This window comes from Mustela putorius, unplaced genomic scaffold (genome assembly GCF_011764305.1).
Source record: "Mustela putorius furo isolate JIRA1106 unplaced genomic scaffold, ASM1176430v1.1 tig00003853_pilon_pilon_pilon, whole genome shotgun sequence".
Classification (NCBI taxonomy): Eukaryota; Metazoa; Chordata; class Mammalia; order Carnivora; family Mustelidae; genus Mustela; species Mustela putorius.
In genome coordinates, this window is record NW_025422005.1 from 35,840,946 (window position 1) to 35,864,837 (window position 23,892).

Here is a 23,892-nt window from a genome sequence, read left to right on the forward strand (position 1 = left end):
GCAGAAGAAAGAGAAATCAAGGAATCAACCCCATTTACAATTGCACCAAAACCCATAAGACACCTAAGAATAAACCTAACCAAAGAGGTAAAAGGATCTGTACTCTGAACACTATAGAACACCCATGAAAGAAATTGAAGAAGACACAAAGAAATGGAAAAATATTCCATGCTCATGGATTGGAAGAAAAAATACTGTGAAAATATCTGTGCTACCTAAAGCAAGCTACACATTCAATGCAATTCTTATCAAAATACCACCAGCATTTTTTAGAGCTGGAACAAACAATCTTAAAATATGTATGGAACCAGAAAAGATCCCAAATAGCCAAAGCAGTGTTGAAAAAGAAAACCAAAGCTGGAGGCATCACAATTCTGGACTTCAAACTATACTACAAAGGTTGTAATCATCAAGATAGTACAGTACTGGCACAAAAACAGACACAGAAAGCAATGAAATAGAATAGAGAATCCAGAAATGGATTCTTAACTCTGTGATCAGCTAATCTTCGACAAAGCAGGAAAGAATATCCAATGGAAAAGAGACAGTCACTTCAACAAATGGTGTTGGGAAAATTGGATAGCCGCGTGCAGAAGAATGAAACTGGACCATTTCCTTACACCACACACAAAAATAGACTCAAAATGAATGAAAGACCTCAAAATCCTAGAAGAGAACCCAGGTGGCAACCTCTTTGACCTCAGTCACAGCAAATTCTTGCTAGACATGTCTCCAAAGGCAAGAGAAACAAAGGGAAAAATGAATTATTGGGACTTCATCAAGATAAAAATCTCTTGCATAGCAAGAGAAACAGTCAACAGAACTAAAAGGCAACCTGTGTAATGGGAGAAAATATTTGCAAATGCTGCATCAGATAAAGGTCTAGTATCCAAAATCTATAAAGAACTTCTCAAACTCAACACCAAAAGAACCAAAAAAATCCGGTTAAGAAATAGGCAGAGGATATGAACAGACATTTCTGCAAAGAAGACATACAAATGGCCAAAAGACACATTTAAAAAAATTTTCCACATCACTCACTTGGCATCAGGGAAATACAAATCAGAATCACAATGAGATACTACTACCTCACACCAATCAGAATGGCTAAAATTAACAAGTCAGGAAACAACAGATGTTGGCAAGGATGCAGAAAAAGGGGAACCCTCTTGGGTTGTTGGTAGGAATGCAAACTGGTGCAGCCACTCTGGAAAACAGTAAGAAGGTTCCTCAAAAAGTTATAAATAGATCTACCCTACAACCCAGTGATTACACTAGGTATTTATCCAGAGGATACAAATGTAGTGACTTGAAGGGACACATTTCACCCCAGTGTTTATAGCAGCAATGACCACAATAGCCAAACTATGGAAAGAGCCCAGATGTCTGATGACAGTTGAATATATAAAGAAGATGTCGTATTTATATCCTATGGAATATTACTCAGCCATGAAAGAGAATGAAATCTTGCTACCTGCAATGATGTGGATGGAACAAAAGTGTATTATGTTAAGTGAAATAAGTCAGAGGAAGACCAATGCCATATGATTTTACTCATGTGAAATTTAAGAAACAAAACAGATAAACAGAGGGGAAGGGAAGGAAAAATAGATGAAAATAGAGAGGGAGGCAAACCAAAAGAGATGCTGAACTATAAGAAACAAAAGGAGGGTTGCTGGAAAGGAGGTGGGTGGGGGGAGGGGGAAGTGGACCATGAGGAGGGCATGTGATGTAACGAGCACCGAGTAGTACGTGCAACGGATAAATCACTAAATTCCGCCCCTGAGACTAATAATAGACTATAGGTTAAATAAATTGAATTTAAATGAATTTTTTTTTAAAGTTTAGGAGTATGTAGTGTTTAAAATGCACCTCACATGTTTCGTCCCTCTCCTCATATGTGTTACATATAGTATTGTCATTCTAGCGTTGCTTGTGCTTTGTATGGATGTCTCCATCAATGTTAAGATGCACCCTTAGAGAAAAATGTATTAAGATTCCTTTTCTTCCATCCTTTTTCCCTCCCCCTGTCTTTCTCTCTTCACACACCATATACCTGTGTGCACATATACTTAGATACATGTTTGTATTCGCATAAACGAATATAATGGCTCTAGATGGTTTCACATAAGCACTTTCACTACATAACTAATTGGCTGCTAGGCAATTCTGCTGTAAAACCTAAGATCCCCCAAAATAAATGAAGAACATTCATTAGAGAGGCATAATGAAACAAAAAACAAATAACAAAATTAAAAGGCTATTGCAAAATACAAAATATTTTAATACATTCAAAATGTATAGTGTAGATTCATGGCAATACAGCACAAATGACTGATTTTATTTTGATTCTACCTCTGCACTTGTCTTCAAAGTCTTTTGGTTATAATATTAGACATTTTGGGTTTGCTTGTGATTCATCTTCTTGCTTGGCTTTGCACTTTTTCTTTTTTCACCAAAATTTCATCCTTCATTAAGAGTATTAGTTTCTACATACAAGGATACTTTTTTTTTTTTTAAGATTGATTGATTTGAGAAAGAGCAAGCATGAGCAGGAGGGGCAGAGGGAGAAAGAGCGAGAGTCCTAAGCAGACTCCAAGCCAAGTGCAGAGCCCAGTGCGGGCCTGATATTACAACCTGAGCCAAAACCAAGAGCCAGGCACTTAACTGACTCGACCACACAGCCACCTCACGAGGATAAGTATTTATAACTAAGCCTTGTGTTGTGTTGTGAAAGCCTTCCATGCTGTTGTTTGTCCTTAGCATATTGTCACATGTCCGTTTATAGACGTTCCAGATTATGTGGGAAAAGTAGGTTCAAAATTCTGAGCCACTGTGTAGACTATTACGAAGGCTAGGATTTGTATGAAGAATGAGAGTACTGCATCATTGGAGAAATGAAACCAAACTGTCAAATGAAACTGTCAACCAGTTATTGTTTTCCTTTACAGCAAAATTGCTTTATGGCCAATTAGTTATGCTTATGGTGAAAATATCTCTCACACACACCCCTGAACACACACTGGAAATCAGAAATTGCCCCCTAGTGGCAAAGGAAAGAAGGCCAAGTCCTAGATAGGCAGCCAGAAACTTGTTAACTGGTGTAATTTATCATTTGGCGTGACTATGCAGTTAGGTCCCCAAGAAGCTTCTGAGCCAGACACCTCTTCTGCCCTGCTGAGGGTCCAGGTCCATGAGGAGGCAGGTTCACACCTTCAGTAAACACTCTTTGAGCATCTGCTTAGTCCACTTGGGTCCTAAGGTCAAGTAAGAGGCTCCTGAGATAAATCAAATTCTCTCTGACGTGAAATTCCCAGTGCAGAGAAGTCTTTAGAAAGCAGCAGTGTCCATGCAGTAAGATTATGCAGTTGGGAGGGCCAGTGGCAGCACAGAGGAAAGGAAATCCTAGGTGGCCTGGAGGAATCAAAGACTTCCCAGAGGAGGGACACCTGGGTGGCTTAGTGGGTTAAGCCTCTGCCTTCGGCTTAGGACATGATCCCAGGGTCCTGGGATCAAGCCCCACATCGGACTCTCTGCTCAGCAGGGAGCCTGCTTCCTCCTCTCTCTCTCTCTGCCTGCCAAATAAGTAAAATCTTAAAAAAAAAATAGACTTCCCAGAGGAGAGACAGACAATGTGGGAACTGAAATTGGAAGGAATGCTAGGAGTTTGCCAGGCTGGCCTGGCAGGTGAAGGAGCCACACACAAGGAACAACATCAACAGGCCTGAGCTAGCCCATTAAAGGGTGGGGGGCAGGGGGTGGCGGTGGGGGTGGGGGTGGGGAGCAGCAACCACTTCCATGTCCTCAGAGCAAAAGAGCATACCCTCCAAGGAGTGGGGGAGAGAGACAAGGCCAGATGAGAGAGGGCCTGGACTAGAATGTTTTTGTTTGTTTTAAAGATTTGTTTATTTATTTTAGAGACAGAGACAGTACATGAGGGAGGGGAGGGGCAAAGGGAGAGGAGAAGCAGACTCCCCACTCCCCATGCAGGGCTTGATCTAACAACCCCAAGATCACACAACCTGGGCGGAAACCAAGAGTTGGACGCTTAACCCACTGAATAGCCCCTTGGCTGTTTTGATTTAACTTAAGGGTCATCTTATCATGTGTGTAGCCATCAGGTTCCCCAAATGCAGGATCGGGAAACCAGGATCACAGAGCTTATCCTCGGGTTGAGCTCCCGACTAAGCTGCAACTAGAAGGGAAGTGTCACTTTTCCTGCTTTTATTTGCAGGCCACCGCGCAAATGGAAGAGCGTCTTGCAGAATTCATTTCCTCCAACACTCCAGACAGTGTGCTACCCTTAGCAGATGGAACCTTGAGCTTTATTCATCATCAGGTGATTGAGATGGCCCGAGACTGCCTGGATAAATCCCGCAACCGACTCATTACATCACACTACTTCTATGAACTTCAAGAGAATTTAGAGAAACTTCTACAAGATGTGAGTGTCCTTGTGCTGGAACCCTGATACACCCTCGGTGAGGTAGTGGATTATTCATTCCGAGCTAGGAGAAGGGCATTAATGGTGTTTCCAGTTTTCTTAGAGGGCTTGTCACCTCCTTGCTCATATGCAGGACTTAAACCCAAGGGTGGTGCTGATGGACTTCGGTTCCTCCTCAGTCCCTTGCATCACTAAGAGAAACCTGTTTGGTATCCAAAGAACGCAGTTCTGTGGGCTTTTTATATGATCCCACTAAACTCTGCCTGAGGTTCCAACATTGGTAATATTCATAAATACTTGACTGCGTTTGTAACCCAAAGCCTAAAAGTGGCCCCAGTGACTGTGGTGGGTTCTCTTCTAGTGGAAATACTGGGGTAAGCAGAGCCTTCAGACTGTTTCCACTAACCCCAGGGAAAACCAGCCAGGTCTTGCACTGTGGGTTTATCCGTTTGCTGACATTTTGTATTTACATGGTGAGAAGTTCGCTGGTAGAGATTTAGGTGTTTAGAGACCTGATCTTCCCCAATATGAAAAGACTTCTTGGGGGGCTAGAGATAAAGTAACCCAGAGATGGTCAAGACCAGAGTATACCCTGAGTTGTTTTGTTTTGTTTTGTTTTTTTAACCAGTGATTTTAAATATTTTATTTATTTATTTGACAGAGAGAGAGAGAGATCACAAGTAGGCGGGAGGGGGGGGAGCAGGCTCCCTGCTGAGCAGAGAGCCCGATGTGGGGCTCCATCCCAGGAATCCGAGATCATGACCTGAGCCGTAGCCAGCGGCTCAACCCACTGAGCCACCTAGGCACGGCCCCCCCCCCCGGCTTTTTTTTTTTTTTTTTTTTTTAAGATTTTATTTGTGTATTTGAGAGCACGTGAGCGCACATGAATGGTGGGGGAGGAGCAGAGGGAGAGGGAGGGAAAAAGAATCCCAAGCATACTCTGTGCTGAGTATGAGCCTGACACAGGACTCAGTCCTAGGACCCCAAAATCATGATCTGTGCCAAATCCAAGAGTCTGACACTCAACCTACTGAGCCCCCCAGGTGCCCCATGCAGTGAGTTCTCACCCTATGCTTTCTGCTCCAGGGTTTTCTTTCCTCTTCGCCTCTATAGTCAGGCGTCCATTGCCGTCTCCCCTCAAATCACATTTACCTCGTATTACACCAGTGGGGTACAGTGGGGAGAACATGTGCCCCTTCATGTACTAGAGTATTTCCTAATTCAGACCCCTTTTACCTCCAGGCACTTGACCTTGCTCTGGTGTCCTAACAACTGAGCTGAGAACCCAGAGCTGTTGATCAAACAGGACTTCAGTGTGTTAGTCCAGAAATTAGGAGCGAGGAGTTGTTTGTTTTGTTTTTAATTAGGAAACAGTTGAATCTAGAGAAAACATGACTAAAGATGGCCATGATTATTGCTGTCAAATATGAAAGATTTCTCACATAATAGGTAGCAGATTGTTCCCTGTCCTCTAAAAGGCCTGTTAACCTAGTGGGCAAGAGTCACAGTGAGGAAAGTTTTGATTTAATAGATGAAAAAGTGCTTCCTTCTACAAAAATGCACTTTTTTTCCTGATTTCAAGAGTAATGCTTAAATTCAAATCTTGCAAAAGTATGATTTGAGCACACTAAATTCACATGCAAATCCCTGGCAGCTCTTTGTTTCTGTTCAAGAGTAACTTTCTGACAGTGGATAGGAATCCAGGACTGTGGCCTTAGGTAAAGGATCTAGCCGGAGTGACTTCCCCAGTGCTTGTATATCTAAGATTGATCTTCTGAAATGCTAAAGTCAGAGCCTTGCCCAAAGCCTTCAGGCATTTTCCAAGACTCGCAACCCCATACCCCACACCCCACCCCACCCCCACCCTGCCCCGGGAGTAGGTTGTGCAGTAAGAGCACTGAATACGGAGCCAATGCATTCATCCATTCCCTGATGTGCTGGGTCCTGGGGATGCATAAAAATCTGGTTCCATGTTCCAGCTCGAGGAATTTGCTATTGAGTGGCCCATCAACAAGTGGAAAGAACACCTATCATTTATTGGAGTGTACTGTGTGCTGACAACACCCTGAGCCCTCTACATGAATTCTCTCACTTTTATGTATTATAGTGATTTTGACTGAGGAGCATTGACTAGTCGAGGTCCATTCTGAGCACAGTTCTGCATGGAAGGTTTGCGAAAAGTTGAGTCTTGACGTGTAGGTAGGAGTTCACCAGACTTAGGAAAATGTTTTTTGTTGTTCTTTTTTCCTTTTTTGCTTTCTGTGAAATTTATCATTTCCACATTAAAAATTTTTTTGAGAAGTATTTTCTTTTTTAACTACATAATGCCCATAGTAGACCACCATCATAAGTCATTAACATGTGAATTTTGAATTTAAAAAGCTACAGAGCCCAAGTTATATACAAATATCTTAGGCAATAATATTTACAAATCTGTGTACAACAAAGCAAATGTAAATAGTAAATGTAACATGAGAGTAATCAAAGGATTCACGGGAACAACCACTTAGGGTCAGTCTGCCCACCAGGAGCTGGTAAGAGCCAGCCTCTGGAATCCAACCACTTGTGAGAGGCACAGAGGAACTAGGTACATTCCAGAAATCACAGATGAAGTAGTCTGGTATGACTAGGTGAGGGATGCCTGCAGGGAAAAGTTGGTGGATAAATTTGAAGAGTCAGAATGGGAGAAGTTGGGAGGAGGGGCAAAGGCTGAAGTGTGTCTATGAGGAACTTAGGTCTTATCACAAAGGCAATGGGGAAATTACTGAATGGTTTTAATTTGGAAAATGGCAGGTTAGATTTACATTGGAAATAAAATCACTATCATTTATAGAGCACTCAGTGCATACTAGGCAATACATGATCTCATTTAATTTAATGTAATGTTCGCACCACCACCAAATCCACAGATGAGGAAACCAAAGCTTTTAAAAGAGGCTGGGTGAGCCCAGCGTAACTCTTTTCTGAACAGCTAGAACCCAAACCCAGGTTTGTCTTATTCCAGAGCCCGAGATCATCTCTTCAAACACTCTGTCAACAAACATTGACATCCTCTATGTAAGAGGCCCTGTGCTGGTCTTAGCACATAAGGGAAGAAAAGGAGCCCCGATCTCACGAGGCTCTACCATGTAGCTGGAGAGGCAGACAACTAGACATGCGGTACCATGTGATACGAGCAACAGAACATAGAAAGGGGAGCAGTTACTTCTGGTTCTTGCGTGTTTGGTGAGGGGTGGGGTACAGCCAGAGAACCGAGATGAAGATTCACACTTGATATTTGGGCTAAATCTTAAAAGAATAAAACTCATTTATTCTATTCACCAAGTGCCCAGCATCTCTCTTCATATCATAACCAATTTTTTTTTAATGGTCCTCATTTGCTGTTATTCTTTCCTAACAACCTGTTCACTGCTTGGTCTTCTGCCTTCTACTCTCCCTTCCCACCATTCCTCTAAAACTGTTTCAGGCAAAATTCACCAAGGAACAAATCAACCAATTGCCGGATAGATCCTGTGGCCTATTCCCATCCTCATCTGTCTTCACAACTCCGCAGAGCTCTGCGCCATGAATACCTCTCCCGGCCCCTTTGCCCCACTGGGGGTCCTGACCCTGTTCTCTCCAGTCTTACAGTCTTGCTGCCCCTTTACGAGTTCCTACTCCACCCAGCTCTTAAATGCTGGTGTTCGTGTTGGAAGAGCACACGATTCTTGATCTCAGGGTTGTAAATTTGAGCCCCGTCTTGGATGAGAGATTACCTTAAAAAAAAAAACAAAACACCCTTTTTTAAAAAAGTATTAAATGCCGGTGCTCTGCATGGCACCACCCTGTGTATCGGTTCTCCTCCTCCTTTCTTCATGCTCTCCTTGACAGCTTCATTTCCTTCGGTGTCTCCCACTGTCGCCCCTACTCTGAGCCCACCCACCTGACTGCATCCCTCCCTCCCTGTTCTCTCTAGCTCCAGATCCGTGTTGCTAGCTGCTTCAGAAAGAGGACTCCACTTTGGCTTGGCAGGTTGGTTAGTATTCTTCCGTTGCAAGTAGTAGCGAGCCAGCTCAGAGTAGTTTAAGCAGGAAGGGAAACTAATCATCAAGATGAAAAAGCGCGGGTCTTCAAGAATTGAAGACAGGAATACAACTGGGTCCTTAGGTACCAAAACCAGAAACCAAAAGCTGGGGGAAGCTCAGGAAGTGGTCACTGTGCTCTCATGCCATTTTCCTCTGTGTCTTTGGTAGATGCAGCCATCCCTTTTCACCCAGCAGTAGATTATACAGTTCTGCCACGCTGATATTAACAGTTGTCTTTCCATCCATTTTTTTTTTTTTAAGATTTTATTTGTTTATTTGACAGACAGAGATAACAATTAGAGAGGCAGGCAGAGAGAGGAGGAAGCAGGCTCCCTACTGAGCAGAGAGCCCGATGCGGGACTCGATCCCAGGACCCTGGGATCATGACCTGAGCCGAAGGCAGCGGCTTAACCCACTGAGCCACCCAGGTGCCCCTTTCCATCCATTTTTAAATTCACAGGAGAGTCATCCATGCTGGTCAGCTCCTGGAGGTGGGCTGGAAGGGGCAGCCACACAATCCAGGTGTAGCTGCTAGATGTCAGAGCGGTTTCCATAAAAAGAAAGGCTCCTGGGCTGGGTAGATACCCAAGGAAGTATCTAGTATAGGTTAGTTTAGGCACCTCAAACTCTGCACGTGCAAAACAGAGCTTTTCCACCCACCCTTACCCGAACTACTTACCTTCTTATATTTATTTCATTTGTGGGTTTGCGAAATGCCCCTGAACTTGTAGCAGTATTTCCCTTCTCTTCTTGCTTCTTTTAGCCCCCAGGTCTACTCAGTCCTCCACCACAGAAATGGTCCCAGGCTGTGTCTTTCTCTCCATCCTTCCTGCTGGGCTTTCTGGCTTTCTCATGCACGTTACTGCAGTAGCCCCTTCATGGATTTTTTTCCCCCTTTTCGGCTTGCACTCTTCCCTGCACTGTTCACACCACAGCCGGAGGGATCTTTCTAAAATGATATTGGTTCGCCTCCCTCCTGCTTTGAAGTCTTTCTGTTTCTGACATTCTGCCTGGGTTGGGAAGTGAACAGTGAAAGCTCCCATGAGAGTTGCCCCTTGAGCTGGGGTCTGGATGGAGGAACAGGTAAAGGCATGTGTCTCTGTGACATTCCGTGGTGTCATGTAGTGTCCTAGAGCTCCCTGTCACGGTGCACTGGCTTTCTCTAATGTCTTCATTTTGCAGAAGTCTCTGAACTACCCCACCGTTTCTCCCCAGAGCCAGCTCTGCCCAGCGCTGGCCAGCATCAGCCCCGCCATGCTGTGCCAGTGGATTGCTTCACCAACCTTTGTCTTCCCTGCAGGCTCACGAGCGCTCAGAGAGTTCAGAAGTGGCTTTCGTGATGCAGCTGGTGAAGAAGCTGATGATTGTCATTGCCCGCCCAGCTCGACTCCTGGAATGCCTGGTGAGCGCACTCCTGGGAAGGTTGAGAGGGGGTGGGGCATGGAGCGGAAGTATCCTACTACCAGCAAAACTGCGGCAGTCCTTATTTAATATGATCTGCCAATGTGGGGGCCCAGACGAGTTCCTGTGAGGAAAATGGCTGCTCCTGAGGAGTATTAGTCTGTCCCCCTCACAGCCAGCAGGCCCCAGGTGGTCAGGTCTGGGCGGTCAGGAGCACGGAACAGTTCCCTTGGCATAGGTCGAGTCCTTCACTTCACCATACCCAGCACTTTACTGAGCACCTACTTTAGGATAGGCGCTGAGGACACAGACACAGAACAAAGCAGAGTCCCTGATCCTGAGGGCTTCCTCTGTCATGCAGTTAGTCTCTTAGTGCCTCCGATGGGACAGGACTGCTGTACTGTCCTCACGGTTCTCCAACCTCTAGCACACAGGGGGCGCCAGTAAATATCTGAAGGCAGGTGTATGTGTGTGTGTGCGTGTGTGTGTGTCTGTGTGTGTGCATGTGTGTGTGTGTTTGTGGCTGGCAGGAGGCTCCGGACCAGGTCAACAGGCTGAGCTATCTAGAAAACAAATAAAAGGTCTGGTTCTTATTGTCGGGAAGACAGCATATACTTAGGCTGTCCAGCCTGGAGCTGACCTGGAAGACGGCTTTGTCCCCATTCTTATGATCCCTGAATCATGAAGCTTCTGGGCATTTGGGGGCAAGGGTGTCCGATCACAAAGAAAAAGTCCTTTCATCATGCTTGGGGCATGTGCTGTCAACATCAAAGAGGCCTTCCCTTGTAGCCCTCACCACTGACTGCCTCTCTCCCCTGGTGCAGGAGTTTGACCCTGAAGAGTTCTACCACCTGTTAGAAGCAGCCGAGGGCCATGCCAAAGAGGGACAAGGGATTAAATGTGACATTCCCCGCTACATCGTTAGTCAACTGGGCCTCACACGGGATCCCCTAGAGGGTGAGCATGCTGCCTCGTGGCTGCAGACACACCCCACAGCCAACAAGTTCTAACGGCAGGGAAGCCACTTGAAGAAGAGGCTTAGATCGGACATGGACACAACACAGCACCAGGGGCCTCAGGGCTGTCGGAGGAACCCCATTTTCTCTGTGATGGTGCAGCTCCTCCTTCAGATTGGTTTACACATCTACCTGATATAACCCAACCCGGATTGTCATGAGCCCCGCTGGGTTGGATTTAGAACCTAAGGTCAAAAGAGGTCAACCGCAAAGGACCACAATTGCATTTTCAAAAATGGCCACCTCCTGTGCATGCTTACCTCCCCTTCTGCCACCTTACTGGCCCTTCTGTGACTTCAGTGGGGTCCCAACCCAGGCTTGAGCAGATCTCTCCATTCTCCAGGGTTCAACTATGTTCCCACAGGAACCCTGGGCTTCTAAGTCCCTGATCTCTTTTCATCCACCTTCCCTGCTTCCCAACCTCACCGGTGGAGTGGGATACAGACCGATAGCCCCACCTTTGGCTCTATTTTCCAGGAATTGTCCTAAATTTGAAGTAAACTTTTTTAAATTTGCCAGGCCTTGTGAATGGCACTGGGCTTCTAGAAATAGGAGTGGCACTATTATTTGGCAGACAGGTCCTAAAACTGTGACTGCTCTGGGGAGAGAGCCACAGGACCACATTTGCACCCAGCCTGATGCAGGAGATCCAGATGCCCACCTTGTACGTGCCACTGTGTGCTCTGAGGGGACTGTCGGGATGTTTGACATCGCTGTGCACACTTTTCTCTTGTGCCCTTGCTTTGTTTCTAGAAATGGCCCAGTTGAGCAGCTATGACAGTCCTGACACTCCAGAGACAGATGATTCAGTGGAGGTAAAGACCTTGAGTTCCTGCCCCAATCCCAGAGGCTGGGCCCTCTGAAGCAGAGGGTGCAAGTCCTCTTGGAGAGGACATCTGAGGGCAGGATGGGGAGTGGATGGTTGCACCTGCTGTCTCCAAAGTCACTCAGCTCCTGCATTAGGAAGCTTGAGTGGGGCTGTACGAGGACTAAGAGCTGAGTGGATGCCGGGCCTCCAGCTTCCCTGAGCACCTGGGCTCTAAGGAACATGCTTGCCTCCTGCCTTTGCTCTTGTCTTCCAGGGCCGTGGGGCATCTCTGACATCTAAAAAGACACCCTCTGAAGAGGACTTCGAAACTATTAAGCTCATCAGCAATGGCGCCTATGGGTAAAGGCAGGGGTGTGGTGTGGCCAAGACTGGAGCTGAGTCAGCCCTTGGGCTCTTCCTTCTAGAACTGTATGATACCCGGTCCTCTGGGTGGCAGTTGCCTCAGGATAGGCCCTCCCCAAAGCCTCATGGAGAAACAGGAGTTCAGTTTCCTCTAACATCTGGCGTTGTTCCTTTCCCAGACAAGGTCCCCGCTCCTCTTGGTATCAGTCCTCCTCTAGCTGAGCTCTGGGGAAGGGTTGAACTGTGTCCTCGGGACTTCGTGTCTTGGGAAATTGAAGAGTTCTGTGGGTAGGAGACCCAGATCCTTCTCATCAAGAAGGACACCCCTGCTCCTTTGGTCTGTGCATTTATAAAGTGGGATAGGAGGCAATTTGGATGCCCCACTCTGGGCGGTAGGGAGCACAGCCCAGGTGCTGAGGGCCCATGGGAGATGGGATGGGTTGTGTTTCCAGAGCTGTATTTCTGGTGCGGCATAAGTCCACCCGGCAGCGCTTTGCCATGAAGAAGGTCAACAAGCAGAACTTGATCCTTCGGAACCAGATCCAGCAGGCCTTCGTGGAGCGTGACATACTGACTTTTGCCGAGAACCCCTTTGTGGTCAGCATGTTCTGCTCCTTTGAGACCAAGCGCCACCTGTGCATGGTGATGGAGTATGTTGAAGGTACTGGGGGAGAGGTGGCCTGGCATGGAGGCCAAGGCACTGTATGAGGCCTGGCCCGAAGCTGCAACCAGCCGCTTTAGATAGGGGTGACGTTTCAGGGCCCAGCTTCCCAATCTCTTTGGCATTGGTTTCTGCCTTAGGGTCTCAGAGACAGTTCGGCCATATGGCTGGGCCACATGGTGGGCACAAGGCTCCCTGCCCCACCCAGGGAGAGGCTTCCGGTCTAGTAACTGCCATGAGGCTGTCCATGTCAGGTGCAAAGAGAGGCTTTTGGGGACAGGATGCATCAACCCAACAGCTGTAGAAGCCTCTGCCCCAAAGCCTGGATGCTGTCTACGGCTGGCCCAGGCGGGAACAAAGGAGGGAGCAGAGCCACGCAAGCCCAGGGTGGCATGCGGGAGGGAGGAATGCCACTGTCCTGATGGATGGCTGGTGAAGGGGACATCCCTTGAAGGGGACACACCACACAAAATACTCTGGGGATGGAGTCAAAGAGCATCACAGGGCCTCCTAGGGGAGAGACGACAGCTTTCCCAGTGACCTTCACTCTTCCCTTTGCACTGCTGGGTGCAGCTTCCAGACATACTTGGCCTAAGTCTTGAAGTTGAAACTGAACAGAACTCTCCTTTTAATTCAGGGAGTAGTGCTGGGAGTTTACAATGTTGCCTTATTCAAAAACCAAAGGATAGCCAACAGGAAGGACATAAGTGGACAAAGGCTGGAGGCTCAGTCAGATGTGTTTGTAATATGCAGGACTCCCACCTGGAAATCACATCGCTTTCCCCCTGCCAGTCCCCTCACAGGCATGAAGGCCCAGCTTCCTACCCTCCCTGGCCTGAAGAGTGGCTGTGACAGCCGTTGGCAGACTCACTTCTGCCTGCGACTCCCCACATTCTGTTTGCCCCCCTGTCCCAGCACCGGAAGAGCGAGACTCCCAGTCTCTAGCCCCAGAGGAGTCCCCGAGGCCTCACTGACCGGAAGCCTGAGACCACCCTGAGTAGGGAACTGGGTCCTTCCTTCAGAGTGTCCTGGGCTTTTGCAGGAGGAGACTGTGCCACCCTGCTGAAGAACATTGGGGCCCTGCCTGTGGACATGGTGCGTCTGTACTTTGCGGAGACCGTGCTGGCCCTGGAGTACTTGCACAACTACGGCATCGTGCACCGTGACCTCAAGCCTGACAAGTACGCCCACTCTCTGGGGCCCTAGTCCGAGGTCTCCCTCTTAGGTCTCTAAATAAGTGAAGGCAGACACAGCGTATTTGAATCTGTCCCAGAATGGCTGCTTGAGAACAGTTCTCGTGCGGGTGTCTGTCCAGGCCTAGCTCTCTGGCCCCTGACAGCCCCAAATGCAAAGCCTGTTGCCTGCGAGTCTGGCCGGGGCTTCGTAAGTCCTCAGTGACATGTAAAAGTCCCTGAAGACCTCTGCTAAAGAAACCAAGCAAGAGAAAGTCGGCACCATCTAGGAGATGGCTGAAGGAGTGTTCTGACATTTACTGATGTGTCTGGGCCACGCACTATAATCTGGGCTGTAAGGTAGTCCCTGACCTACAGAACTTTAGGGTGGGAAACAGCGGTCTGCCTACAGGCTCCTCAGAAGGCATTAGTCAGGTGGGGAAAGGTGGGAGGAGCTTTCTAAAGCCAGGAAGCAGGATTTGCAAAAGGCACACAGGCATGAGAGGCTGCAAGCTGGGAACTACCTTAGCACACTGCACGGAGACAGGGATGCTTGACTGGTCAGAGTGGTAAGGGATGAGGCCGGAGAGAGAGGCAGGGAGTAGATCATCAGGGCTCTTTTTGTTAGGTTTGGGTTTTATTGTAAACGGTCCTAGCGAGTCTTCAAAGGGCCTGTTAGCCAGAGGTGTGATAGAATGACACGCTCAGATTTTGATTTAGGCTTAGCAAGATCACTCTGCCAACGGAAAGATGGTGAGGCTGCTGCAGGAGACCAGGCCAAGCCAACCGCGCCTGCAGGGTACAGAAGAGAGGGGAAACTGTTTAGGACGTAGAAAGGAAACCAAAATGTGGGGGAGGGCATGGGTGTGGGAGAGGAAAAGGGAGCAGGAATCTGGGATATTTTCCAGATTTCCAGCTCAGAACTAGTGCATGAGGATAAGCCTCTGTCATGGAAAGTGGCTTTGACACTAGACAGACCAGAGTTCAAATGACCACTTGTTAACTCTACGAGCTTGGATCCGTTAATTAAACCTCCGAGGCTCTTTGTTCCTCCCCCTTTAAGATGTGGGTAATCATACCTACTTTGTTTTATTAGTTACTCTGTTGTAAGGCTTTTTAGAAGCCAGAATATAAATAATAAGGTACTTATCACAGAGCTCAGAGGTAACAGATCATTTTCTGCAAAGAGGATCCATTAGGAGGTGTGGCTCTTTTTTAGACAGGTCAAGTTCACAGTGCTTTAAGACCTCTGGGCAGTTAGTAGGCCTAGAGCTCTTAAAGGAAGTCAAGATGCTGATTTGGGAATAATATTTGGGAAGATGCGGATTTGGGAATAATAAATAAAGGAGTGGCAGGGTGAAGCCTTTGTTATGAAATGAAATGACTCAGGCAGAGTATGTGACTGGAGAAGAAAGAGACCATTTTCTGTGAAGTCCTATCTCTGGTTGCTCCCAGCTAGCTCTCCTTTAAAACCAGCTGTGGACATGGCACACGATTCTGTGCCCCTTTCCCCTCTCCCCGAGCCTGGGTGTGGTGAGACACCCAGGTGAGGGGAGGGGACTGGGTATGGCGAGAGCTGTGGGCTGAGGCTAATTGCTCTGTGGAAGCAAGTCTGTCCTTCAGCTAGCTGGTACCTGCCCCCAGCAGAGAATATGGTTTGAAGGCAGCAAACGGTAACGAGTTGGGTGAATGGGCAAAAGGCAGGTGAGTTGCTTGTGCAAAATGCAGAACTCACAAAGCCAGAGACATCTTTTCTTTCGCAACTGCCTGTCTCCCTCCTGAAGCTACCCTGCTTAAGTCCCACAGGAAGCCTATAAAAGCCTGAGTGGGAAAATTGGGCGTATACTAAAATCAGCACTCTTGGAAAACCAGGAAATAACCCCATACTTTTGTGTCTCTAACTTCCCAGCCTCCTGATTACATCCATGGGACACATCAAGCTTACTGACTTTGGCCTTTCTAAAATTGGCCTCATGAGCCTGACAACAAACTTGTACGAGGGCCACATTGAGAAGGATGCCCGGGAGTTCCTAGACAAGCAGGTAAGGAAGGATGGTTGAGACCTTGGGGGTTGAGGTCCAGACTTCAGAATATGGGGTGAGGGGCCACATACTCAACCCCGTGGCTACATGTTAAGACTGGGAACTCCTCGATCTTTTCCGATTTTTCGTTCCAGAGAGGCATTGAGATAAGGTAGCACATTTGGAAAATGGGGTGGGCCTCAAGAATCATAATGGACATAAAATCCAAAATCCTCTTCCTCGGGGTTTGGAGAAAATAGGTCACATAACCATTGTTACTCTAAGAGACTAACAAGAGATGATTCCTGATCCTCCTAGCCTCAGTCAAGGGCAAGGCCCTTCTGGAGTCTGTTGTTCTTGGAGCACAGCTCGAAGTTTCCACTGGGCTGTGACCCAGCGTCCTGAGAGTAGCCTCTGGATGTTTCCTGATTTGACAGTTCAGATGGTAACTGTCCGCAAGTCCCTGCAGTAGTCATGTGACTGTAGGGACAGTCCTCTGAGAGACTGGAGGGTAGAGGCCAGTTTGGGAACTAGATGCCATAAAGAGGTGTTGAGGGCTCAGGGGGCGGTTTTCTAGGCTCAAATTACATGTTTAACTGGGAAGTACTCCACCGGCAGTTCCAGCTCTAATACTCTGGGTTCCTATTGACCTTGCTCTTTAACCGAAGGAAGCGGAGTCTTCATTCAGAGACTTCTCCAGGAGTGGGAACATCCCCACCCCTTCAGCCGTGATGCCAGTGAGCTGCCTCAGGACACTGAGCCAGCCTGGCTTCTCTGTGCCCAGGTCTGCGGGACCCCGGAGTACATTGCGCCTGAAGTGATCCTGCGTCAGGGCTATGGAAAGCCGGTGGACTGGTGGGCCATGGGCATAATCCTGTATGAGTTCCTGGTGGGTTGCGTCCCTTTCTTTGGAGATACTCCGGAGGAGCTCTTTGGGCAAGTGATCAGTGGTAGGTACCGTCACCCTGGTACACTAGGGAGACAGAGTCTGGACCCACAAATATGATTTATGCATTCACCTGTGAGGCTTATGTTGTAACTTCACGTGTGTGTGTGTGTGCGCGTGTGTGCATGTGCATACTATCACCCAGGGCTTGTTCTGTTTGTGTCACCCCGTGTGTTGGCATGAATGTGCCTGCGGTGTGTGTGTCTGTGACTACACTAGTGTCTGAAGTGTTGAGTCAGGCTGAGCTAGAGCTTCAGGACAGGGGAAGTCCTGGATCACAGGATGGGACATGGTGAGTGGATGTGACACACACACCGCCCCCCAGGAGGACAGGAACCTATAGAACTTAAGGAGCTGGGCCCCAGGCAAGGCTTTCAGGGGCTCTGGACTGGACCCTCTGTGGCTCCCTCCCCATCTCTTATCCTAGAACCCTCCTCTGTATCTCCCCACTCTGCCTGAAGCCTCTGAGACCCCGCGGTAAGCCCCTCCTTCCCTCTTTCCCCCGCTCTATAGATGAGATCGTGTGGCCTGAGGGGGATGATGCTCTGCCGCCCGATGCCCAGGACCTCACCTCCAAACTGCTCCATCAGAACCCTCTGGAGAGACTGGGCACAGGTAGGACAGGGCCACCTGACCTTTCTCACAGCTTGCAAGAGAGTGGTTGAGTCCACTCACCAAGGAAGCTTGGGCTGGCCCTGAGACTGCCCTGCTCCTGTAAGTGCGGGAAGAGAGGTGCTAGAGTGGAGGCCTTCAGGACCGGCCTCCTGAGGGCTGGGTTCTCACTGGACTCGCTGGTGGGGACCCCACACAGCTCAACCCGCGCCCTGGCCCACGCCCTTCCTGTCCACAGGCAGCGCCTCTGAGGTGAAGCAGCATTCCTTCTTTACCGGTCTGGACTGGACAGGACTTCTTCGCCAGAAGGCTGAATTTATTCCCCAGCTGGAGTCAGAGGATGATACCAGCTACTTTGACAGTAAGGCCATGGGGATGGGGAGGAGTGGGGATCCTGTCTGCCCAGAGACGCCTGTGCACCCTGAACTTGGCATCAGGAGCAACTTCTTCAGGCCCTCTGAGGTCTGATAAGGGTCAAAAGGAGGCACTACCAGGGGCCTCTGAAGGGAACCGTCCTGTGTGTCTGGTCCAGCCCGCTCAGAGCGCTACCACCATGTGGACTCAGAGGATGAGGAAGAAGTGAGTGAGGATGGCTGCCTGGAGATCCGCCAGTTCTCTTCATGCTCTCCAAGGTTCAGCAAGGTGCGACGCGGCAGGCCCAGGCTGGGCAGAGCAGGAGGGCTGGGAGAAGAGGGCCTGTCAGGGGCTGTGGCTGGGGCCCGTGGGGGGAGCAGGTGATGGGGCCGGCCCTAGGAAAAGGGGGAGAAAGGGCTGGGCCTGCGTATAGCAGAGACTGCAAGAAGTGCTCCAGGCCCCGACGGTGGGATAGCTGCTTCCTCCAGTATGCACCTGGCATGGAAGAGGAAAGGGCAGGACTCGTTCCAGTTCCTGGGCTTCAGATGCCAAGGACACTTTGGGGCGGTGTGGCTGTTGGGGCCTGTACCCAGCAGAGACTCTTCCCACAGGTGTACAGTAGTATGGAGCGTCTGTCACTGCTCGAGGAGCGCCGGGCACCACCCCCCACCAAGCGCAGCCTGAGCGAGGAAAAGGACGACCGCTCTGATGGCCTGGCAGGGCTGAAGGGCCAAGACCGGAGCTGGGTGATCGGCTCCCCTGAGATGTGAGCACCCAGGACTCCCCCTAGGGTGGGCCGCACAGCCACCCATCTGTTGTTTCTGATCATGGATGAGATTCAGAAGCAGGGTGAAGTGCTGGGGGCAGTGAGGAGGCATCACAAGCATGGCTTCCAGGGGACTGTCCAAGGGAAGAAGTTCTGGGACTTATAACCCTTGTGAGCCCCTAAGGAAGCCTGGGCCAGAGGAGGGAGACCGCCTGCCTGTCTCACCTGGGCCACGTATCTCACAGATTGCGGAAGCAGCTGTCGGTGTCTGAGTCGTCCCACACGGAGAGCGACTCAAGCCCTCCACTGACAGTGCGACGCCGCTGCTCAGGCCTCCTGGATGCCCCCCGCTTCCCTGAGGGCCCTGAGGAGGCCAGCAGCACCCCCAGGAGACAGCAGCAGGAGGGGACATGGCTCCTGACACCCCCTTCTGGAGAAGGTGTATCGGGGCCTGCCCCTGAACGTCCAGTGGAGCGGCGGCTAAAGCTAGACGAGGAGCCCTTTGGCCAGAGCTGCGGTTCCAGCTCAGGTGTGGCCCAGCAGGCAGCCCGAGGGCCTGGCCTGGAGGCTGCTGCAGGCAGGCCGGGTGGGGAGGCTCGGCAGCATTGCAGGTCTCACTGCTCACTTGGGCCCACAGCTGTGGAGACTCCAGGAGGCCGTGGGACCCCACAGCTGACTGAGGGAGCCACAGCCAAGGCCATCAGTGACCTGGCAGTACGCAGGGCCCGCCACCGGCTGCTCTCGGGGGACTCTGTGGAAAAGCGCACCGCTCGTCCCATCAACAAAGTGATCAAGTCTGCCTCAGCCACAACCCTGTCCCTCCTCATTCCTGCAGGTAGGGCTCCCAGGGAACTAGGCTAAAACTCACAGGAAGGGCCTTGGAATCTGTGTGAGTCTGTGGCAGGAGTCTGTATGTGGCCGGTACGTCTGTACGTTGTGTATTGAGGAGCAGGTATCCGAGAGCTGTGTGCCATGGCTGCCCCGTTACAGGAGGTCTGTGTTGTGCACTGGTGTCAGGTAGCATGTGCATGTGCCACAGGGCAAGATGGCACTGTGTAACAAAGGCCAGCTCTGAGGCAGAGCACTCACGTTCAAGTCCTTGTTCTATCACCAAATAGCTCCTGACCTTGACAAAGTTGCTTAATCTCTCTGAGCCTCAAGTTCTCGTCAAAAAACTAGTGGTAGCTCACAGAATAATTGGGATGTTTGAATCACAATTGCCCTACGGCCCCTGATGGATACAAGTATGAGTGAAGTATGAGCAGTGCGAGCTGCTCCTGTGGAGGCTCTGGGCACATGAGGAGCTTTGCTGCCCCATGTCTGTGGGAGAGATGTCCCTGGGCTTAGGCTCTGCCTGTGACCACAGCTGCCTGGGATTAGCAGCCTAGATGGGGCTGGGCTGGGAGCATGGCCAGGCGCGTCCTCTCACCTGCTCAGTCCTGTCTTTTCCTTCTCCAGAACACACCTCTTCTCCACTGGCCAGCCCTATGTCCCCACATTCCCAGTCATCCAATCCATCATCCAGGGATTCTTCTCCAAGCAGGGACTTCTTGCCAGCTCTCAGCAGCTCAAGGCCCCCCATCATCATCCACCGAGCTGGCAAGAAGTATGGCTTCACCCTGCGGGCCATCCGTGTCTACATGGGTGAATCGGACATCTACACCGTGCACCACATGGTGTGGGTATGTATCGGCATCCAGACCTGTTGTTTCCCAGTTTCATCGTCCCCTCACCAGGGCCTATCCCTGTCTATCTCTGCTTCTGTCCCACACTATCCTCAGGGGTCCGAGGAGGGTGGGTAACAGCAGAACCAGGCCCCATACTTCATGCTCAGGCTCCAGGCTAAGGACTGTTATCTTCCTGGGGCAGCACGTGGAGGATGGAGGTCCAGCCAGTGAGGCGGGGCTTCGTCAGGGTGACCTCATCACTCATGTCAACGGGGAGCCTGTGCATGGGCTCGTGCATACAGAAGTGGTGGAGCTCATCCTGAAGGTTAGTGCTGGGTGTGCTGCTTCTGTGGTCCCTGAACGACTCCGGCCTGGTGAGTCTGTGATTGGCCATAGTGGGGTGGGAAAGTTGGGCACATGTGGCACTAAGAACAGAGGCACCCAGGGCAGTGGGTTTTCACTGGAAGGCTACGTCCTTACTGACCAAGGCCCAGGGATCCTTCTGAGCCATGGATAGGACTGAAGAACAAGACAGATGAACCTCTTCTCTACCTTTTCGACCCCAAAGTGCCCAGGCTCCAGTTGGAGCCATTTCCTAATCTGCGTAGAGGGAATAAAGGCCTGCGGTTCAGACGTGTTAATGCCGGGGCAAAAGCTAGAGCTGTGGTGTCGCCACGCCCGAGGGTATGGGTGGGAGCACGGACAAGTTCACTACCTGAGCTTGGGTTCATGCTCTGTTCCTCAGAGCGGAAACAAGGTATCTATTTCAACGACGCCCTTGGAGAACACATCCATCAAAGTGGGGCCAGCTCGGAAGGGCAGCTACAAGGCCAAGATGGCGCGAAGGAGTAAGCGGAGCCGGGGCAAAGATGGTCAAGAAAGGTGAGCCAGACTGAGCCACCTGGGTGGCCAGCATGTGCTGGGGGTCCTCGCCACTGGGCCCAGTACATGCTATGTCCTGGGCCCCAACTCAGCCCTTAACCCTTGTTTCTGCAGCAGAAAGAGGAGCTCCCTGTTCCGGAAGATCACCAAGCAGGCATCCCTGCTCCACACCAGCCGCAGCCTTTCCTCCCTTAACCGATCCTTATCGTCAGGGGAGAGCGGGCCAGGCTCTCCCACACACAGCCACAGCCTTTCCCCCCGATCGCCCACTCAGGGCTACCGGGTGACTCCGGATGCTGTGCATTCAGGTATGACGTAGTGTCTGCAGATCGCAGAGACAGCCCCCCCTGGGAGGTAGGAAAGAGCCTAGGCGCTCTGTGCTTCTCTGTGGCCCCATTCTGAAACCCATTCACTCTACCCCCAATAGACCCAGCAGTCGTGGGGAGGAGGGTTCGGGGGTGAAGAGTGACTTTATTTCTGTAGCTTGGGCTCTGGATCACTGGTGGGGTCACCTTGATCTTGGGGCCGTCCAGGGCTAATCCTGTCTTGCCCCTCAGTCACTTCTGTCGGCTAACATTGCTCTGCCTTTGTCTATGTGTCTTTCTGTGTGTGCAAAGTGGGAGGGAATTCGTCACAGAGCAGCTCCCCCAGCTCCAGCGTGCCCAGTTCTCCAGCCGGCTCTGGGCACACACGGCCCAGCTCCCTGCACGGCCTGGCACCCAAGCTCCAGCGCCAGTACCGCTCTCCGCGGCGCAAGTCAGCCGGCAGCATCCCACTGTCACCACTGGCCCACACCCCTTCCCCACCACCAGCAGCTTCACCCCAGCGCTCCCCATCACCCCTGTCTGGCCATGGAGCCCAGGCCTTCCCCGCCAAGCTTCACTTGTCGCCTCCTCTGGGCAGGCAGCTCTCACGGCCCAAGAGTGCAGAACCGCCCCGCTCACCGCTGCTAAAGAGAGTACAATCAGCTGAGAAACTGGCAGCAGCACTTGCTGCTTCCGAGAAGAAGCTAGCCACTTCTCGAAAGCATAGCCTTGACCTGCCCCACCCCGAGCTGAAGAAGGAACTGCCACCCAGGGAAGTCAGCCCTCTAGAGGTGGTCGGGACCCGGAGTGTACTGTCTGGGAAGGGCGTGCTGCAGCCTTCTCCTTCATGGGCCCTAGGCACCCTCCGACAGGACCGGGCTGAACGGCGAGAGTCACTGCAGAAGCAAGAAGCCATCCGTGAGGTTGACTCCTCAGAGGATGACGCCGAGGAGGGACCTGAGAACAGCCAAGGTGTACGGGAGCCGAACTCGGCACCAACCCCGGAAGTGGGCCGGGCCGCACCCCTCACAGGAGCAGGAGAGGGTGAGGAAGAGGATGCCTTCTTGTCTAAGGACCCCAAGAGTCAGGGCCGAGTGGTCTCAGGTCTCTTGACAGAGGTCACACTGAAGCCTCCCAGGATGGAAGGCTCTAGTGTCCCCCAGAGGGAGCTTGGGATCCCACAAGCCTTTGAGGAGGCTGCCAGCTCCTCATCAGCGGCCCCCAGCCTAGGTGAGGCTGAACCTACTGACCCCATCCCTCCTGAAGGCTGCTGGAAGGCCCAGCACTTCCACACCCAGGCACTAACAGCACTTTGTCCCAGCTCTTCAGGACCTGTCCCCACCAGTCGTTCTGCTGCCTCCTCCACCTCTGGAGAGCCAGGCCGGTGGTCTTGGAAATTTCTTATTGAGGGTCCAGACAGGGCATCCCCAAGCAGAAAGGCAACAATGGAAGGTGGGATGGCCAGCTCTCAGGATTTGGAAACCATAACTCCAGCCCACCCTGAGAACCTGTCTCCCAGGCAGGAGGGGAAGTCATGGCCACCTGGTGCCCCTGGGCTGGTCCATCCACCTTGTGAGTTTCCCCACCAAAGCCGGCTGTGGGAGCCCAAGTGTGCAGAGAGAGAGAAAGAGGAGCCAGACCTGGGCATCACCAAAGTGCCTGATGCCTCAGGTGACAGGAGGCAGGACATTCCATGCAGAAGCTGCCCCCTCATCCAGGAGCCTGGGCCCAGTCTACTCCGGAGGGGCCGAGACCCAGGGGGCCCTCAAAAGCATCAGGACCTGGCACTGGTACCTGATGAGCTTTTAAAGCAAACATAGCAGTTGTTTGCTGTTTCTTGCACTCAGACCTGTGTAATATATGCTCTTGGAAACCATCTTTGTCTTTTGCTTTCTTTCAGTCAACACAAATGTAACTCAAGGTCTATGCTGCTGCTGGGAATATAGTGGTAAATAACACACTTTCCACTGTCAGGGGAGGGTTGCCTAGTCCAACTTGGCTTCCCAGAGACTAGGACATCTGAGCTCAAGCCTGAAGAACAGATGACAGGTAGCAGTTTACTGGGTTAGAAGAGTGGGATTAGTTCGAGTGTCCAGGCAAAGAGCATAGCACTTACCGTATACCTGGTATATTCAAGGAACAGAAACCAAAGTGGAAATGGGTCTAGTTTGTTAGGCAGGGAGACGCCATATTTAAAGATACTTCCAGGAGTATAGACTTTCTGTAGGTGATGGGGAACCACAGAAGGCCACATAGCATAGTTTCTCTGCTTTATAGAGGAGGGATACTTGGGTTTTCAGATAGTAACATAGCTTGGGCAGAGCTAAGATTAGAACCTAGGTCTCTCTTGATTCCAGAAACCACCTTTATCCTCTTGGAGTGTTTCACAGCCAGAAAATGAGGAGGAAAA

At 50.5% G+C, this 23,892-nt stretch overlaps 1 protein-coding gene across 9 annotated transcripts in view; it reads left to right on the forward strand.

Annotated features, from left to right (window-relative positions):
- Positions 1 to 23,358, forward strand: part of MAST2 (microtubule associated serine/threonine kinase 2) — a 207,783-nt gene extending 184,425 nt beyond the window's left edge. For 6 of the 9 annotated variants that reach the window (XM_013044326.2, XM_004740414.2, XM_004740416.2 and 3 more), the window contains 20 exons: positions 4,235 to 4,444; positions 9,809 to 9,910; positions 10,734 to 10,866; positions 11,679 to 11,740; positions 12,008 to 12,093; positions 12,549 to 12,757; positions 13,800 to 13,938; positions 15,839 to 15,971; positions 16,735 to 16,900; positions 17,410 to 17,511; positions 17,747 to 17,869; positions 18,041 to 18,150; positions 18,474 to 18,628; positions 18,874 to 19,157; positions 19,266 to 19,463; positions 20,087 to 20,310; positions 20,498 to 20,620; positions 21,041 to 21,177; positions 21,292 to 21,485; positions 21,795 to 23,358. In XM_013044326.2, coding sequence (XP_012899780.2) covers positions 4,235 to 4,444; positions 9,809 to 9,910; positions 10,734 to 10,866; positions 11,679 to 11,740; positions 12,008 to 12,093; positions 12,549 to 12,757; positions 13,800 to 13,938; positions 15,839 to 15,971; positions 16,735 to 16,900; positions 17,410 to 17,511; positions 17,747 to 17,869; positions 18,041 to 18,150; positions 18,474 to 18,628; positions 18,874 to 19,157; positions 19,266 to 19,463; positions 20,087 to 20,310; positions 20,498 to 20,620; positions 21,041 to 21,177; positions 21,292 to 21,485; positions 21,795 to 23,302 — 4,398 coding nt within the window. In that variant the 3' untranslated portion in view covers positions 23,303 to 23,358. The remainder of the gene's footprint in view (positions 1 to 4,234; positions 4,445 to 9,808; positions 9,911 to 10,733; positions 10,867 to 11,678; positions 11,741 to 12,007; positions 12,094 to 12,548; positions 12,758 to 13,799; positions 13,939 to 15,838; positions 15,972 to 16,734; positions 16,901 to 17,409; positions 17,512 to 17,746; positions 17,870 to 18,040; positions 18,151 to 18,473; positions 18,629 to 18,873; positions 19,158 to 19,265; positions 19,464 to 20,086; positions 20,311 to 20,497; positions 20,621 to 21,040; positions 21,178 to 21,291; positions 21,486 to 21,794) is intronic. The other 3 variants (XM_013044328.2, XM_004740418.2, XM_013044358.2) reach the window with 2 other exon arrangements.
- The last annotated feature ends 534 nt before the right edge of the window (positions 23,359 to 23,892 follow it).